The 18517-nt window shown below is 45.0% G+C and overlaps 1 protein-coding gene across 2 annotated transcripts in view; it reads left to right on the plus strand.

Annotated features, from left to right (window-relative positions):
* SEC24B (SEC24 homolog B, COPII coat complex component) overlaps nt 1-18517 on the plus strand; it is an 88842-nt gene that overhangs the window by 35950 nt on the left and 34375 nt on the right. For both annotated transcript variants that reach the window (XM_056564501.1, XM_056564510.1), the window contains 4 exons: nt 851-1035; nt 2894-2996; nt 3204-3330; nt 8692-8801. In XM_056564501.1, coding sequence (XP_056420476.1) covers nt 851-1035; nt 2894-2996; nt 3204-3330; nt 8692-8801 — 525 coding nt within the window. The remainder of the gene's footprint in view (nt 1-850; nt 1036-2893; nt 2997-3203; nt 3331-8691; nt 8802-18517) is intronic.

The raw sequence follows: 18517 nt of genomic DNA on the forward strand, positions 1-18517 counted from the left end.
GCAAATTAGCAAAATTGGTTTATTTTGTTTTCAATTCAAAGGAAAAATAAAAGTGCAAAAACTAAAACTCATAACTACCTTATTTACATACTGTTTTTGTTAAAATTATTTTGTGTATTTATTATTATTTTGGGACAGGTAGATTGTTATGGGGGAGAAGTAGATCGTGCTCAGTTTTAGTCACTTGGACAAGTAGTTGTTGTTTTTTGTTTATTTTTCTTAATCTTCCTAGATAAATATTATCAGTAGAATACTAATACTTTTCAACAAAACATTTCAGATATAAGTGCCATTATTATGCAGTAATGACATCTACTTACAGGCATTAGCTTAAAGTGGTAAGGCATTGAAGTTCCAAAAAAGCCTCTCTAAACAATATTGGTATTTGACAGACTATGGACTGGGTTTTCATCCCGATGATCTAAAGTTGTCAGGGAATGTGGGACCGCAGCACGTCACAGCATATCCGGGGGGGGGGGGGGGGGGGGGGGGGGGCTGCCGTTTCACTTCCCCTCCACAGCCAGCAATGTGCTTATTCACTTGACATTTGGCACACCTCCATTCCTTTTGTCTGAAGTTCCTCTAAGCCCCTGAAAACACTTTAGAACACCAGACCAGTCTGAGATCCCAACACTAAATAACGGTTGTAGTGTAGCATATCACCATTGAGTGTGGATATGGATTTGATAATTCAGGTGTCCACATAGTTTTTCTTTGTTTTGTTTTTTTTAGTGCTTATTTTTATCATGTGCCAGTATATTTGTCATATGACTCACATTGTTAAATTGTGTATACATGTGATCTTCTTCTGTTTAAAATAATTAAATGTATTTTTTCTCATGTGTATTAGAACTATGGTGGCGTGAATCAATTACCTGCCTCACTAGCGGGATTAAATCTACAGCAGGCCCAGCAGCCAGAGAGTCTACGACCTGTAAACCTCATTCAGGATCGTAACCTTCTTCCAGTATCAGCTGTGACACCTCCAGCCCCAAGTCTCAATGCCGACCTTAAAAAATTGAACTGCAATCCAGAGTAGGTATCCGGTTTGATGAAATAAAAAAATAAAAACTATTGTTTGTGCTTAGTTCTGTCTGTACTGTTGTTACCTCGGGCTCCCCAAGCTGTGACCCAAGAGACAATTGTAAATAGTTTTCATGTAAACTGTTTTCCTTGGTGTCTTCAGAATGTACATGCACATCAGGGATTCTCTTTCTATTTTTTTTTATGCACTGCATACACTGTTTGACTCATGTGGGGAGATTTGTGCCAGAATTCGAATGCAAATTGCCCATAATAAATGTGCCAAAATTGGTACAGCCTGACACTTTTTTTATGTTACTGTAATACCATGTGTTAATTTCAGACAACCCGTGACACAATCCATAACTCAGCCCCAAAGTTAGGGAGAGCTGCTCATTACAGTCTTATTACTTGCACTCAGACAACGCTGTTTCGGGGTTGTTGCCCCTTCCCAGTACAGATGCCTAAGCAAAAGGGGTAAGAATTTTCTTTGTGGAGACACCATTATTGGTGTGTGGAGCTAGGGCTGGGCGGTATGACCAAATGTGTGTATCACAGTATTTTTTAAACTTTTTTGGCGGTTCCACGGTATAGAACTGTATTTCCTAGTCCCCCCCCCAATATTCATTATCAGCCCACATCCCCATCGGGGTAAATACTCACATCACCCGCAAGTGCTGCCCTCCTTGTCCTGTTTGTTGCGGCTGCCGGCGCTCTATACTCTATACTGTGCCGTATCCCTATGCCAGGGCTGCAAAAGGTAAACAAAATCAACTTTAACGCACCTACGTCGGCCTTACGCTGGGGACGGGAACGTCGGAAAGCTGTCAGCCTATCACCGGCCGCAGCGATGTTCCTCCTCGGCCGGTGATAGGCGGAGCCCACTGTCATGTAAGAAGCCGGCTTCTTACATGACAGTGGGCTCAGCCTATCACCGGCCAAGATGGAACATCGCTGCGGCCGGTTATAGGCTGACAGCTGTCCGATGTTCCCTTCCCCAGGAAACAAATGAGGCCGGTACCGGACCAACGGGAGGTGAGTTAAAGTTTTTGTTTATTTTTTGCAGCCCGGGCATAGGGATACCGCACAGTATAGACCAGTGGTCTCCAACCTGTAGACCTCCAGATGTTGCAAAACTACAACTCCCAGCATGCCCAGACAGCCGTTGGCTGTCCAGGCATGCTGGGAGTTGTAGTTTTGCAACATCTGGAGGTCCGCAGGTTGAAGACCACTGGTATAGAGTGTCAACACCGGCGGCCGCAACAAACAGGACAAAGAGGGCAGCGCATGCGGGTGACATGTGAGCAGCACCCTGATGGGGACAGTGCTGGGCTTAATGGGGGGGGGGGGGGCTAAACGTGGGGGAGGGGCCAAACCAGTATTTTGGTATGGGTTTAAATTCATATCGTACAGCACAAAAATTTCGGTATGAACCGGTATACTGCCCAGCCATGTGGAGCTTCAAAAGACATTAGCACTCCACTGGCCATTCTGGAGAATGGCCTTTAAAGCTCCACACGCCTGCAATGGTGTTTCCGACAGGAGAATACTTACCCCTTTTTCCTAGACAACAGGCCTCTCACAAGCTTGGCCAGTACACCCGTGCTCTGTACTGACAAACAACCCCAAAACAGCTCTGTCTGCAGATTGGTCCTCTTTTTTTTTTTTTTTTTTCTTCTGGAAAGAATTCTGGCTTGGCATAAAATCCCAATCAGTTTCTGAGACTCCATACCTGGAGCTAAAATCTGATGTTTAGGGAATGTTTCCTGAAAAATTGGTGTAAAGGAACTGCTTTGCATATTCGTTTTATTTATATACACACTCAATATTACATTTTAAGCATTAAGCTGTGTTCTCTCTTTTTCTGTAGTTTTTTTCGGTGCACGCTTACAAATATTCCACAGACTCAAGCCCTCTTGAACAAAGCAAAGCTCCCCCTTGGATTACTACTTCATCCTTTTAAAAGCAAGCCGGTAAGGATTGTGTGATGATAGGAAATGTCAGAAGCCCAGATTTATCAAAAAGTATCTTATCTGCCCATAGCAACCAATCACAGCTCAGCTTTTTATTAGAGCAATTTGAGATTGGTTGCTGTTGGCAAAACCAGAGAGGTTTTGTCATGTGTTGACTTTTACAAATATAGCTTAAGTTTAACTACTTTTCTTGCTTGTGTTATTTAGCGTATCCCCGCCATATCACCAAGCACAATTGTACGATGCAGGAGTTGCAGAACTTACATCAATCCATTTGTATCTTTTATTGACCAGAGAAGGTGGAAGTGTAATCTTTGTCACAGGGTGAATGATGGTAAGTGTAATTCATTATTATATTTATTGCCATATAGACTATTTTTTTTATTGTCTTTGCAAAGACTGGTCTAGAAATAGGCAATAACTTGATGCATGTTACCGTCCTGTGCCAGAATCCTCAATGGCAAATTTGCATAACCTCTTAAGGACACAGGGCGTACCTGTACGCCCTGCGGCCGCGGGTCGTCCCAGCGGCTAAAGTTAGCCTGGTCCAGTATCTAATGCTGGACATTACCGATTGCTGTGATGCCCGGTATTAACACTTTAGACACGGCAATCAAATTTGTTAAGAAGAAAAAATAAAGCACTCCTGGCAGCTCAGTCGGCTGATTGGGACCACTGCGTGCCTGAGATCCAGGCTGGAGCAGTGGAGCGCCTATAACACTGATCAATGCTATGCTGTGGCATAGAATTGATCAGTGTCTGCAATCAAGGTATTGAATGTTATAGTCCCCTATGGGGGAAAAAAAAGTGGGGAAAAATGTATTTAACCCCTTCCTTAATAAAAGTTTGAATCACCCCCCCCCTTCCAAAATCCAAAATAGCAGATTTTTGGTCACTTGTTACACCATAAAAAAATGAATAAAAAGCGATCAAAAAGTCAGATCAAAACAAAGGTACCGATAAAAACTTCAAATCACGCCGCAAAAAATGAGCCCTCATATATCCCTGTATTCAGAAAAATAAGAGTTATAGGGGTCAGAAGATGACATTTTTAAATGTATTAATTTTAGTGCATGTAGTTATGATTTTTTCCAGAAGTGCGACAAAATCAAACCTATATAAGTAGGGTATCATTTTAATCCTATGGCCCTACAGGATAAAGAAAAGGTGTCATTTTTACCGAAAAATGCACTGCGTAGAAACGGAAGCCCTCAAGTTAAAAAATGGCTTTTTTTTTAAAATTTGTTTTTCAATTTTGTCCCACAAATATATATATATATATATATATATATATATATATATATATATATATATATATATATATATTTTTTTTTTGTTTCGCCGCAGACTTTTGGGTAAAATGACTGATGTGATTACAAAGTAGAATTGGTGGCACAAAACAAGCCATCATATGGGTCGTAGCAGGTGCAAAATTAAAAGGGTTCTGATCTTTTAAAGGGAAGGGAGTCCTTAATGGGTTAAAGGGAATGTGTCACTTTATTTTTTTGTAAATAAAATTGCTATAGCCTCTTTGTAACTTCACAAAACCTACACAGACGCTATATGGCAGGCACAGGGCATAAGAAAGTGAGGACTGAGAGCGCCTTATAGGGAATAGCTGTGACGCACTGACTGCTTATTGCACCTGTGCATAACACAGGTTAGGTAAAAATGAAAGGGAGCCAGCCACCAGTCCATAATGAGCAGTGGCCAGCATATCAAATGATAATCTGCGGAATTAAGCAGGAAAACGGGCATAGAGCAGTGGATGGGGACACCACACTGTCACACACTTTGCACAGTATGATCCTCTCATCTTGCCCTTGTCTCTTCACATGTCACTCTAGACATTGGGCAGGAAAAGAGAACATTTGTATAAGGTTTAGAGCGGCAGAAGCGCCTATCCTCCTTCTCCCTTGCGGACCCCTGTGACCTGTCAGGTCTGCCGCTCAGCTCCATGCATGGCCCCCATCTCTCTCACTTACTGTACAGTGCATGGAGATTGAGAGGGGGTTCCTATCACCAGCAGCAGGGACAGACCTCCAGAGCTGCCTCACAACCCTCCTGTTAAATGTCTAATCCTGCAGTAATAACCCGTAGCCTACAGAGCGTCACTGTCACACACAGCTTTCCTAGGCTCCTGAATGGCACATGAGCTTATTACTGGCATATTTCAGAACATTCAGAAGCCTAGGAAAGCTGATTGTTACAGTCAGACCCTGTAAGAGCTTATGGCCCTGTAATTTTTTACATCACAGCAGTGGCTTCTGGACTTCAGTAACATTGTGGCCGCCTCCCCCGATTGTCTGACATAAGCAGTGTTCTGCTTATGACGTGGCTTGCAGACTACGGCATTTTTGCCTGTAATGTTACTTTTGAGACAGTCCCCTTCTGCATCTGTGTAGGTGTTGTGAAGTGACACACTACACAAATGCTCTAGAAAAGGGCAGCCCCCAGTGCAAACATAACGAATACATTTTAAAATACACAAATTAAAGGGGAACTCCTGCCACAGGATAGGGTATAAGTGTCTGATCAGACTCCTGTCTTATCCTCCAGTCACCTCCTAGAGCTACAATCACTATTCTGCAGTTTTTTTTTAGAGTGAGACATCTGGGTGTGAGTGGGCAAGAGACATCTGGCTGTGAATTACAGTGGGTAAGAGACATCTGGTAGTAGGGAAGAGACATTTGACAGGAAACATCTCGTAGTCTGTACTTTAGAACTGTGCAGACACCAACAAAATGACACTACAAAATCCCTTTACCCCCCTCTCCTTTTGCACACAGACACACAAGGAAGGTAGACGAGAGGCCGAATTTGCAGCAGTCAATTTAAAAGTCGCTTGTTTTCACCAGATTCCTCATGTTGGCTTACTTTACTGGTCAACAGTGGGAAATATGACACGTTGTTGTTTAATTTTTCATATTTTATAAGTAAACTAATTATTTAAATATTTCCCAAAATATTTTCAAATATGTGTATATATATATATAATATATAATTTTAATTTTTTATTTTTTTTTCTCTTAAAAATAAATAAATACATTTTGGGGACATGTTCCCTTTAAAGTTTTATGTATCCACTTTTTTTTCATATCCCTGATTTGGTACAATCCTTGGAACTGTGGTGGTTTTACACAAACAGCAACGTGTCCCAGTATTAGGTCCCGTGAAGACTGATCCAACAAGTGTAAATTACAGGAATGACATTACGGATTACTATCAAAATGCATCTTTTACAGATACTATACAAAACCTATCATGTTATAGACATAGCAAGTACTGTAATCTTAACCTTTCAAGCATGGCACCTCTTTAATAGTATATGCCACTTCCATTATGCTGACTTCACTGAGGCACAGTGATAGAGAGAAACCAACTTACATTGGCATGTAAGTTGTTTAAAACTACTTTACTCTTAAACTACACACTGCTGAAAATGGTGTGTCTGTCGCTATGTTATGCTGCCCCCAGTGAGACTAACCTAGCTGCCCCCAGTGAGACTAACCTTGTCAGAGCCAGGGCCCCAAGAAACAATTCAGCAGGTCAAGGATTCTGCATGTTGGCATGTAGGAATTTTCAAGTAAAGGCAGGAGGAATCTCTGTTCCAATTCTTACCTTACCCAAAAAGTAGTTTCTCCTTATTATGTTCACATGGACAGGATCTGATGCATATTTTTGCTGCAAATTTTCTGCAGCTGATTTTGTTTCCCAATGAAGTTAATAGCAAAATCAGCTGCATGGAATATGCAGCAGAACCTGTACGTGTGAACGTACCCTTAGGGTCATTTCACACATTGCATTTTTCTGTTAAAATGCTAGAGAAAAAGACCATGGATGACACATGGCTTTTAACATTTTATTTCCTTCCTTAAGAAAAACACTGCATCTAGAAGTCAACAGAAAAATGTAAAACATTATACCAAAATTATTTTTTTGTTTTGTGGCATCTGCATTTTTCAAAAATGCAGCATATGTGAAACTTTTTCACCAACACTGGCATTTTTCCTTCCATAGACCAGGTTTAAAAGAGATTCCCCCCACAATGGCATCTGGTAGCATGGCACCTCTTTAACCCCTTAACGACATAGGACCTGAATGTACATCCTGGTACCTAACGCACCAGCACATACATTTATGACCTGTACATGATGCGAGTTCCAGAGCGGTGCTCGCTTCATGCACGGCAGGTCCCGGCTGCTAACAGCAGCCAGGGACATGGCGGACAACAGCGACATCGCACTCATGTCCACCATTAACCCCTTAGATGCCGTGATCAATACAGAGCATGGCATCTGCGGTAGTGCAGGCGTTCTAATGGATGATCAGATCGCTTGTGGGAATCTGATCATTCAGGATAGCGGATGGAGGTCCCCTGGCCAGAGAAGAAGATAGCTGAAGATACTGATCAGTGCTATGCCTATGCCCTACGAGGACATGCCAGTGCTATACCTGTGCCCTATGGGAACAGAGGTGTTAAAAAAAAAAAAAAAAAATTTAAAAGCCCCTCCCCCAATAAATATTTAATTGGACCCTTTTTCCCATTTTACCCCTGCGTAAAAAAAAAATTGTAAGCATATTTAGTATCAGCGTGTGCGTAAAATGTCCAATATCAAAATATTATATTATTGATATTCATATTTAGTGATCCTCTACGATGAACTACGTAAACGTTAAAAAAAAGCAAAAATTTCTGCTTTTTTTTTTGTACCATCACATTCCAAAAACTTTTTACAAAAAAACAAATTAAAAGTCCCATACGCAAAAGTGGTACCGATAAAAACTACAGATCACAGCACAAAAGAATTACCCTGTGTACAGAAAAATGAGTTATAGGTTGTCAAAATAGGGCAATTTTAAACATGCTTATTTCGTTAAAAAAATTAAAGAAAATTTTAAAAGCAGTACAATAGAAAATTATCTAAACATTGGTATCATTTTAATTGTATTGACCCACAGAATAAAGAAAACATGACATTTTACCGTAAAGTGTACAGCGTGAAAACGAAAACCTTCCAAAATTAGAAAAATTGTGGTTTTCTTTTCAATTTCCCCACAAAAATAATATATTTTTGGTTTTGCCATACATTTTATGGTAAAATGATTGCTGTCATTACAAAGGCCAATTGGTCGCGCAAAAAAACAAGCCCTCCTATGGGTCTGTGGATGGAAATCCAGAAGGCGAGTAGGAAAAAACAAGAATGCAGAATTAAAATTGGCTGTGCCCTTAAGGCCAAAATGGGCTGTGCCCTTAAGGGGTTAATAGTATACGGCTTGTAGTTTACTTCATGCATATGGTTATCTAAATAGTCTGTGTAGAGGTAAAGTTGACTAGTTGCAACTGGTCAGATTGCTTCTTTTCAAAAATAAAAGAAGCGATCTGATTGGTTGCTATGGGCAACTGGAGAGATTGTCCCCGTAACAGCCAATCACAGCTCACTTTTCCTATCATAATGAGGGATGGAAAAGTAAAAGCTGAGCTGTGATTGGTTGTTATGGGGAAATCTTTTTAGTTTTTCTCTTACACAGTTTAAGTCTGGGTCCATATGTACTGTGCAAGAAACTTAGGCTCCTGTACTTGACATAGGAAGTGATTCCCAGTTTCAAGCAGCTATTTCTGCCTTTGTCAGGACTTGTTTTATGTCTTATTTTCTTGTTGTCTTCCTTTCCATCTTATTTTGTTCCTGTAAAGTACCGGAAGAGTTTATGTACAATCCAGTCACTCGATCCTATGGAGAGCCCCATAAACGACCCGAGGTTCTGAATTCTTCAATGGAATTTATTGCTTCATCGGATTACATGGTAAGATTCTGTCTGCAACTTGACATTGTTTGAATATGTAATCTACCAATTATACTCAATAGGACAGATATATTAAGGCTTCTTCACACTACCGTTACAGCACACGACTGTGACGGCCATCGGGGGAGCCCGGGGAATAGCGTGAGAAAAATACTGCTTGCGCAGTCTTTCTCCCGCTACAAAATAACAGCGCCTAAAGGACCCCATTATAGTAAATAGGACCCATGGGGACCTGTTATTGCCTGTTGTGCCCCATCCCGATAACGGGCATTAAATGCTGAAAAAATTATAAAAAGCCTAACTGGCATTTAAATGGTCACTAATTTTTGCTATTGTACGCCTTATGGTAAATAAAAAAATATTACGAATATACTCCAGGCTGCACTTAAGCACAAATAAACATAGAAAACTTCATTTTTTTTAAACAAAGTATATTAGAAATATTTTTTATTTACCATAAGGAGTTCTAGAGCAAAAATTAGTTTTAATGAGTGACCATTTAAGGTCGGGGCACAACGGCAGTGTGAAACTGTCTAAAAGCAAAACTATCACAGCACACCTTTTATTTCTCAAACTGATCTGCTAAATTTAAAGGAGAAATCCAGCAAAAATAAACGTATCCAGTATCCACAGGATAGGTCATAAGTAGCTGATTGCAATCTCTGCAGCGGGGCCCGGCTCTCAGTGAGGAGCATGTGCTGCAGACAGACAGAATGCGTTCCATTCATTTCCATGGATGTGTGGAAAAGACCAGAGTACAGCACTTGGTCATCATTGGCACTCCCATAGAAATAAATGGAGCGTGTGCCGTCTACTGCGCTCCTCAAGGAGAGAGTTTTCCTTTAATGCTGTGGACAACCAGTATTTTTTAATAGACATATTAATACATCTGGATGAGTTATTATAAACTCCTTTAGAGTATCTCTCATGTTTTTGTTAAATGTTCTAATCCTCCCAGTTCACTGCCCCATTATGATGAACCACACCCTGCCTTTATATTTTTATTATTTGTTAGTTTTCTACCTTAACCTGTTCAGGACCCATGACGTATGCATACGCCATCACACCCTGGGTCTTAAGGACCCATGACGTATGCATACGTCATGTCTTTTCCTGGTCTCCGCCGCTCACCCAGCGGAGATCGGAAGCGGATCCCTGCTGAAATCCTTCAGCAGGGATCCAGGGCAAACGCCGAGGGGGGCCATGTATGCCCCCCATGTCGGCGATCGCCGCAAATCGCAAGGGAAATCGCCCTTGCGATCTGCGGCGATACCGGGCTGATCGGGTCTCTGGGACCCGACCGCCCGGTAATTTCGCATGATCCCGGCTGTCACAGACAGCCAGGACCATGGTGAAGACTAGGAGCGAGGTGGCAAGCCTGCCACCTCCTCCGATCCCCTGCGATCCGTCGGTTAGTTAACCGACCAATCGCAGGAGGGGGGGCGGTTACTTCCTCCCGTCCTGCCCGGCCCCTGAAAGTCCGGAGAGGACGGGAGGAAGACCGGAGGACGCGGCGGGGGACGGGGGAGTGCTGGGGACCGGCCCCGGTACTTACCTCGTCCCTGAAGACCCGGATCCCGGCGATGAAGATGGCGGCGGCGGCGACAGGTGAGTAGATCTTCAGCCGCGGTCGGGCCCTTTACAGCAATGCACGTCGCCGTAAAGCGACATGCATTGCTGTAATGGGACCCTGTAAACTACAACTCCCAGCATGCCCAGACAGCCCTTGGCGTCTGGGCATGCTGGGAGTTGCAGTTTTGCAACATCTGGAGGACTACAGTTTGGAGACCACTGTGCCCTTCCAGATGTTGCAAAACTACACATCCTCAGCATGCCCTTACTGTCCAGGCATGCTGGGAGTTGTAGTGCTGTAACATCTGGCCCTTCAGATGTTGCAGAACTACAACTCCCAGCATGCCTGGACAGTTTTGGCATACTGGGAGTTGTAGTTTTTCAACATCTGGAAGGGCACAGATTGGGAACCACTGTATTAGTGGTCTGCAAACTGTAGTCCTCCAGATGTTGCAAACTACAACTCCAAGCATGCTGGGAGTTGTAGTTCGGCAACATCTGGCTCTAAAGATGTCACCGAACTACTACTTCCAGCATGCCTGAGAATGTTTGGGAGTTGTGGTTTTGCAACAACAGGAGGCACACTGGTTGGGAAACATTGTCTGTTTCCTAACTCAGTGTTTCCCAACCCGTGTGCCTCCAGCTGTTGCAAAACTATAACTACCAGCATGCACTGATAGACTGTGCATGCTGGGAGTTGTAGTTTTGCAACAGCTGGAGGTCCCCCCCTGTGAATGTACAGGATACATTCACATGGGCAGGGGGCTTACAGTGAGTATCAGGCTGCAAGTTTGCGATGCAGCAAATTTTGCGCGGCAGCTCAAACTCGCAGCGGGAAAATCGCTGTAACCCCCCCTGCCCGTGTGACTGTACCCTAAAAACACTACACTACACTAACACAAAATAAAAAGTAAAAAACACTACATATACACATACCCCTACAAAGCTCCCCTCTCCAATAAAAATGAAAAACGTCTGGTACGCCACTGTTTTCAAAATGGAGCCTCCAGCTGTTGCAAAACAACAACTCCCAGTATTGCTGGACAGCCGTTGACTGTCCAAGCATGCTGGGAGTTTTGCAACAGCTGGAGGCACCCTGTTTGGGAATCACTGGCGTAGAATACCCCTAAGTCCACCCCAATGCAAATCCCTAATTCAGGCCTCAAATGCGCATGGCGCTCTCTCACTTTGGAGCCCTGTCGTATTTCAAGGCAACAGTTTAGGGTCACATACGGGGTATCGCCGTACTCGGGAGAAATTGCCTTACAAATTTTGGGGGGCTTTTTCTCCTTTCACCCCTTATGAAAAGGTGAAATTGGGGTCTACACCAGCATGTTAGTGTAAAAAAAAAAATTTTTTTACACTAACATGCTGGTGTTGCCCTATACTTTTCATTTTGACAAGAGGTAAAAGGGAAAAAAGCCCCCCAAAATTTGTAATGCAACTTCTCCCGACTACGGAGATACCCCATATGTGGGCGCAAAGTGCTCTGGGGGCGCACAACAAAGCTCAGAAGGGAGAGTGCACCATGTACATTTGAGGTGATTTGCACAGGGGTGGCTGATTGTTACAGCGGTTTTGACAAACGCAAAAAAAAAAAAAAAACATATGTGACCCCATTTCGGAAACTACACCCCTCACGTAATGTAATGAGGGGTGCAGTGAGAATTTACACCCCACTGGTGTCTGACAGATCTTTGGAACAGTGGGCTGCGCAAATTAAAAATTTTGTACAGCCCACTGTTCCAAAGATCTGACAGACACCATTGGGGGGTAAATGCTCATTGTACCCCTTGTTACGTTCCTCAAGGGGTCTAGTTTCCAAAATGGTATGCCATGTGGGGGTTATTTTGCTGTCCTGGCACCATTGGGGCTTCCTAAATGCGACATGCCCCCCGAGCAAAATTTGCTCTCAAAAAGCCAAATATGACTCCTTCTCTTCTGAGCATTGTAGTTCGCCCATAGTGCACTTCATGTCAATTTATGGGGTACCTCCATACTCAGAAGAGATGGGGTTACAAATTTTGGGGGCTATTTTCTGCTATTAACCCTTGCAAAAATGTGAAATTTGGGGGGAAGCACACATTTTATTGAAATTTTTTTAATTTTTTTTTACATATGCAAAAGTCGTGAAAGACCTGTGGGGTATTAAGGCTCACTTTATTCCTTGTTACGTTCCTCAAGGGGTCTAGTTTCCAAAATGGTATGCCATGTGGGTATTTTTTGCTGTTCTGGCACCATAGGGGCTTCCTATATGGGACATGCCCCCCAAAAACCATTTCAGAAAAACGTACGCTCCAAAATCCCCTTGTCGCTCCTTCACTTCTGAGCCCTCTACTGCGCCTGCTGAACACTTTACATAGACATATGAGGTATGTGCTTAGTCGAGAGAAATTGGGCTACAAATAGAAGTATACATTTTCTCCTTTTACCCCTTGTAAAAATTCAAAAATTGGGTCTACAAGAACATGCGAGTGTAAAAAATGGAAATTGTGAATTTTCTCCTTCACTTTGCTGCTATTCCTGTGAAACACCTAAAGGGTTAAAATGCTGACTGAATGTCATTTTGAATATTTTGGGGGGTGCAGTTTTTATAATGGGGTCATTTGTGGGGTATTTCTAAGATGAAGACCCTTCAAATCCACTTCAAACCTGAACTGGTCCCTGAAAAATTGTGATTTTGGAAATTTTGTGAAAAATTGGAAAATTGCTGCTGAACTTTGAAGCCCTCTGGTGTCTTCCAAAAGTAAAAACTCGTCAATTTTATGATGCAAACATAAAGTAGACATATTGTATATGTGAATAAAATAAAATAATATTTGGAATATCCATTTTTATTACAAGCAGAGAGCTTCAAAGTTAGAAAAATGCAAAATTTTCAAATTTTTCATCAAATTTTGGGATTTTTCACCAAGAAAGGATGCAAGTTACCAAAAATTTTTACCACTAAGTTAAAGTAGAATATGTCACGAAAAAACAATCTCGGAATCAGAATGATAACTTAAAGCATTCCAGAGTTATTAATGTTTAAAGTGACAGTGGTCAGATGTGCAAAAAATGGCCGGGTCCTAAGGTGTAAAATGGCTGGGTCCTTAAGGGGTTAATATTGCTATGTATTTCTTGATCACCTTATTGGGGGGGGGGAGGAGGAGACACATAGACCGTGGGTATTATGCTACTGCCACTAGGAGGCTGACCCTTGACACTAGGCAAAAAAAAAAGTCTGCTCCTCCGAGCAGGATATACCAGGTCCCCCACTTGCCCCTGCCCGCCTCTCTATGGCAGCTTGGCGTGATGCAGCGCAGCCTTAGCTGACTGAAGATGTCTGGGTGAGTATACGAAGATGGAGTCCATGGGTGAGTATGAACTCCATCCCCCCCCCCCCCTCTTGTTTTCATCCCAGGGGTTCCCCTTCTCTTTAGTGGAGGAGCTGCGGTAGAGTCCCAGCTCCTCAGACACCATTGCACGTGGCTCCCGGCCCACTCCTGGCCTCAGGCGCATCATTGACGGCACAACATAGTCCTCCGGTCTATTTGCATTCCTCCTCCCTTTGCAGTGCACTCGTGGGTTCTTTTCCACCGGGTCTTGTATTGAGTGGCCTTGGATTGAGAATTTGAGTTTATTCCCCTCGGTTGGGGTGTTCGGGTGTTGGGGTGTTCAACCTGCCCTAGCCTCCTTCCTGGCCGTTTTCTTCAGGTGCCCAGGACGGCTCAGGAGCTTTGGTTTCTTCTCTCTTCGTCCCATTCTAGCTGCTCTGGTATCCGCCTTCTGGATCCTGCCTTCTTGCTGAGCGTGCTCAGCTGCTTGTTTATGTTCTCTCTCCTCAGCCTCTGTACTACGGGGGCAGTTGGCCTCCTGTCAGGGCTCTCCCGTCATGCATCTCTGGCATGTTTCTCTTCTGTCAGTGGCGTTTCCTCGCCATGTTTGTCTGGCTTAGCCGACTCTCGGCATTAGGCTTCTCTTCTCTCTCTCCTCCGTGTTTGTGCCAGGCCTTGGTGGTCTGTGTCTTATGTCTTTTCTTTAGGGGTGTCTTCCGCTCTCCTGCCATGACAGGTTTGCCCCGGCAGGCCTATGGGGTGCCCATTTGTTTCTATTTGGTCGGCTGTCGGACCCCAGTCTCTGCACAGTGCCTTCCATTTGGGTCTTTCTTCGCCCCTCATGTTTTGCAGGGGCTGTCAGGTGGTTGGTAGCCGGGTTCTGGTTTCCTCTGGGCCTCGTTCACTTTCTTTGGAGACTGGTTATGGCTCAGTCGCTGGCCTGACCTTCCCTTCTCTGGCGGTTGATTATTCCCACCCCAGGGACTGCTTTAGGACATCCCATGGTCTCTAAGTCCCCCAATAAGGCGACCCAGAAAAGGAGATTTTTTTTTTTTGTACTTAACGTAAAATCTCTTTCTCGTAGCCTTACTTGGGGGACACAGACATTTACGGTTCCTGGTCAGGTTGTTTATTGCCTATTATTACTTTTGATGTCCTTCAAATGTATTCTCCTTTTGTGACTTGGCTTTTCCTACTGCTTTGTGACACAACTGATTAGCCCATGCCTGTGGGTGGGTATATCCTGCTGGGAGGAGCAGACTTTTTTTTTTTTTTTGCCTAGTGTCAGCAGCATAAAACCCCATGTCTCTGTGTCCCCCAATGAAGGCTACGAGAGAGATTTTACGGGCAGTTAAAAAAATCTCCTTTTTCTGCTCAGTAAGATTCACAGACTGGGAAGTGGCGTTACCCAGCAGGCGTGACATCATCTGAAGCCATACCGGGGAGAACTTCCTCCCTCACTCTGCTACACACAGCAGTTCAGTGTGTGAGATGAGCTATGATTGCCTAAGGCTGCATACACCCCCTCAGCATTTCCTGCTTTTGGACTTCTGCCAGGCCAGCAGGAGTCCAAAGTCTGTGCAAAAGATGGGAAAAAATTTGCTCTGGACACCTAGTGCCAGCTTTTTTTAAACACAAATAAAACTTAGAAAACTACATTTTTTTAAGCAAAGTACATTAGAAAGAGGTTTTATTTACCATAAGGAGTTCAATATAAAAATGTGCCCATTTAAAGGAAAACTGTCAGCCTGTTCACCCACACTAAACGCATTACAATGGCTTATAGTGTGGGTGAACAGGAGTCCAATGAGGGCTCACTTAATTAAATATTTCTCTATTGGCTCCATTGGGGGACACAGACCATTGGTATATGCTGCTGTCTCTAGGAGGCTTGACACTATGGCAACAAGAAAAGTCGGCTCCTCCCAGCAGGGTATTCCCGCCCACAAGCACCTGAGGTAATCCGTTTTAGCTTGGTGTCTAAGGAGGTAGACACTGGTCTGGAGTTCTCTCCAGACCAGGTCTTATGTGTTATTTTCCTAGGTTAGGGAAGTGTTTTTTATTCCTTTTTCTTTCATGTTTTCAGGTGGGGACTCAGGAACTGTGGTTCACTGTTTCCCCATTGCGAGAAGTGGCAGGCAGCTTGGATGTACTGTTAACCCCCTCTCGCCAACGGTCAGCGCCAATGTTTTTACCTCATGGGTCCGGGTCCCCCTACCTCCCTGTTTGCCTTGCTTTGAGCTTGGCTTGCTGCAGGTGACAATGCTGGCTGAAGACTTCATAGGAAGACTTCATGAGGTAAGTTCTTCTGACTGAGGTGAGTATTTTCCCCCCTTTTTTTCCTCAGGTGCGGATTTGCAACCTCTGGAGACCCTCAGTTTTTTGGCCCACTTTTACTGAGGGGTTGGCTGGACAGGGTTATTCTTTATTACTGGGGTGAGCAGTGATAGTGTGGGGCACATTTTATCTCACTGGCCACTTATGTGCTCTGGCCTTTGGCAGCCGCGCCGTAACTTTCTATTCTCTGCGGGCGCACATTGCGCCCGTCTTACTTTCACTTTCGGCAGCGGCGTCTGCCGGCGGTGTCTTCGCCCCTTCCGTTCCCCGCGTGCGCATATGCATTTGCATGTGCGTTCGGAGCAGGGAGCGGGCGCCATTTATATTTCTCTTTGTTCTTCGGTGGCCGTTGCGCTTTAGCACCAGGGCTGCCGGAGCTTCTGCATGGCGCGAACTGGCCACCAATCAGCGCTGTGTGCGCGCATATGGGTGGCAGGGGCCAATCAGTCAGGCACCCTGCTCCTAACACGCTCCTCTCTTGCCATTGGCCGGCATTTCTCTCCTCTCTGACTGACTGACCTAGAGCGGAGTCTTCCTCACAGCAGCTGCCCTGGGGACACAGACTTGGGTGAGAGAGTTATTTTTTACTATGTCCGTACCCAGAACTGTTCCTCCCTCTAAACAGTTAACTGGAGTGTTAGCCACTCATTACATCTGTAAAAGCTGTAACAAAAATTGTCTGGTTCTGCTGAACCACTTATTCTGCCTGCTCCACTGCTCCCCCAGACCCCCCTGCTATTCTACCCCGGTTGTCTTCCAGACCTGGTGGGTTCGGCCGCTCCTCCAGCCTGGGTTCTCTCCCTCCCCCAGTCTACATCAGACTTGGCTCAGATCTCCAGTTATATGGTGACTGCATTGGAGAGGCCCTCTGGAGGTTCCCGCTCTCCCCCTATACTGACGCTCTCGCAGCGTCATAGGGGTGTTTTTCATTTGACTCATCATCCGAGTCTTCTGGCAGGCACGGGCGCTCCCCTTATAGGCATCTCCCTGTTACTCCGCCCTGTAGCAAGCGTCGCTCCCCTAGAGGACGCTCTCGTGGTCGCCGCTCTGGCTCTCTAGACCCGCGTACCTGGTCAGTCTCCCCCCTTTTCCAGGGCCACATCATACGTTCCCATTCACCAGGAGAACTTGTGGATGAAGTTCAGAGTCTGCCTCTGTTTCAGAGGACCGCATGGATATGTCGGACATGGTGCACTCATTGGTCTCGGCCATAAGAGACACCTTCCATCTAAAGGACCCAGGAATTCGGACGTGGCTCCAGAAAGTTTCCTTTCATTGTGCCCAACCTCCAGGGCTTCCTCACAGCGTTCTCATCCATCCGCAGGATTTGTGGATGAGGTTTTTGATTCGGCCTCCGAATCAGAGGAACGCACGGATATGCCTGATGTGGTGTACTCATTGGTTTTGCCCATAAGAGACCCCTTCCATCTAAAGGACCCAGGAACTTCGGACGTGGCTCCAGAAGTCTCCTTTTTTCGTGCCTGACCGACACCCAAGACCTTCAGCTCTCACGCTGAATTTTACGCCCTGCAGGTATCCGTTTGGAGGCACCCTGACATGAATTTTCAGGAAACAAAGATGGATCAAGTGCGGTATCCTTTCGCCAAGGACCTCATTGCTCGGTGGCCCTCCTCTCCAAATGTGGATCTGCCGGTCTCCCGTCTCTCTAAGGCGCCTACCTGGCTGTTGGCTGATGCGGCTGCCTTCAAGGATCCAGCGGACATGAAGGTGGAGACTTTGGCAAACTTTGCCTTTTAGACAGCAAGTTCTTCCTGCTTTTGCTTCGGCCTGGATGTCAAGGGCCCTTTCAGTATGGTCTCCCATCTCCGAGCTCTCCGATGCTCCGCAGCTGGAGATTTTCTGTGTTCTGCTTCCATGCACAGCCACTGGGCTGCCTTTGCCACAAGCTACCTGGTAGCCACCATCCCTCCATGTGGCTTAAAGCCTGGAATGTGGACGCTGCCTTCAGGAAGTGAGGCGACGGGCGGAAAAGAGTTCTTTATTACCTCTGGATAAGGCTCACAGGACCGCTTTCCGTCGTAAGTCCTCATTCGGGTTCTGCGGACCTTTGGTGCCACCAAAGGGTACCAACAAAGGGTCGAGCCGGGCACCATCACGGGAAGAGGGCTCCCTCCTTCCGGACCTGTCCCTCCCAGAGGTCGGCTATCCGTTCCGGCAGTTTTGTGGCCCATCAGGCACCCGTAGGCCTTCCTTCGTCTGAAGGGTCGCCCCCACCCGCCGACCTTTCTCGGGTGGCTGGTCGCCTCTTACTTCTGGGATGCCTGGACCACGCACATTCAGGATCCAGCTCCTTTTTTATGCAGGGAGTAATTGTCCCGGTTCCTTCAGGGGAACGTTTTTGAGGTTTATTCTAACCTCATTGTGGTCCCCAAGAAAGGCGTTTCTGTTCGCCCAATCTTGGTTCTCGAGTATCTCAGCCAGCATCTTCTGCTTCTTCCCGACTGGAGTCTCTCCGTTCGGTGCTGGCAT

Source organism: Hyla sarda, chromosome 1, assembly GCF_029499605.1.
Source record: "Hyla sarda isolate aHylSar1 chromosome 1, aHylSar1.hap1, whole genome shotgun sequence".
NCBI classification, from domain to species: Eukaryota; Metazoa; Chordata; class Amphibia; order Anura; family Hylidae; genus Hyla; species Hyla sarda.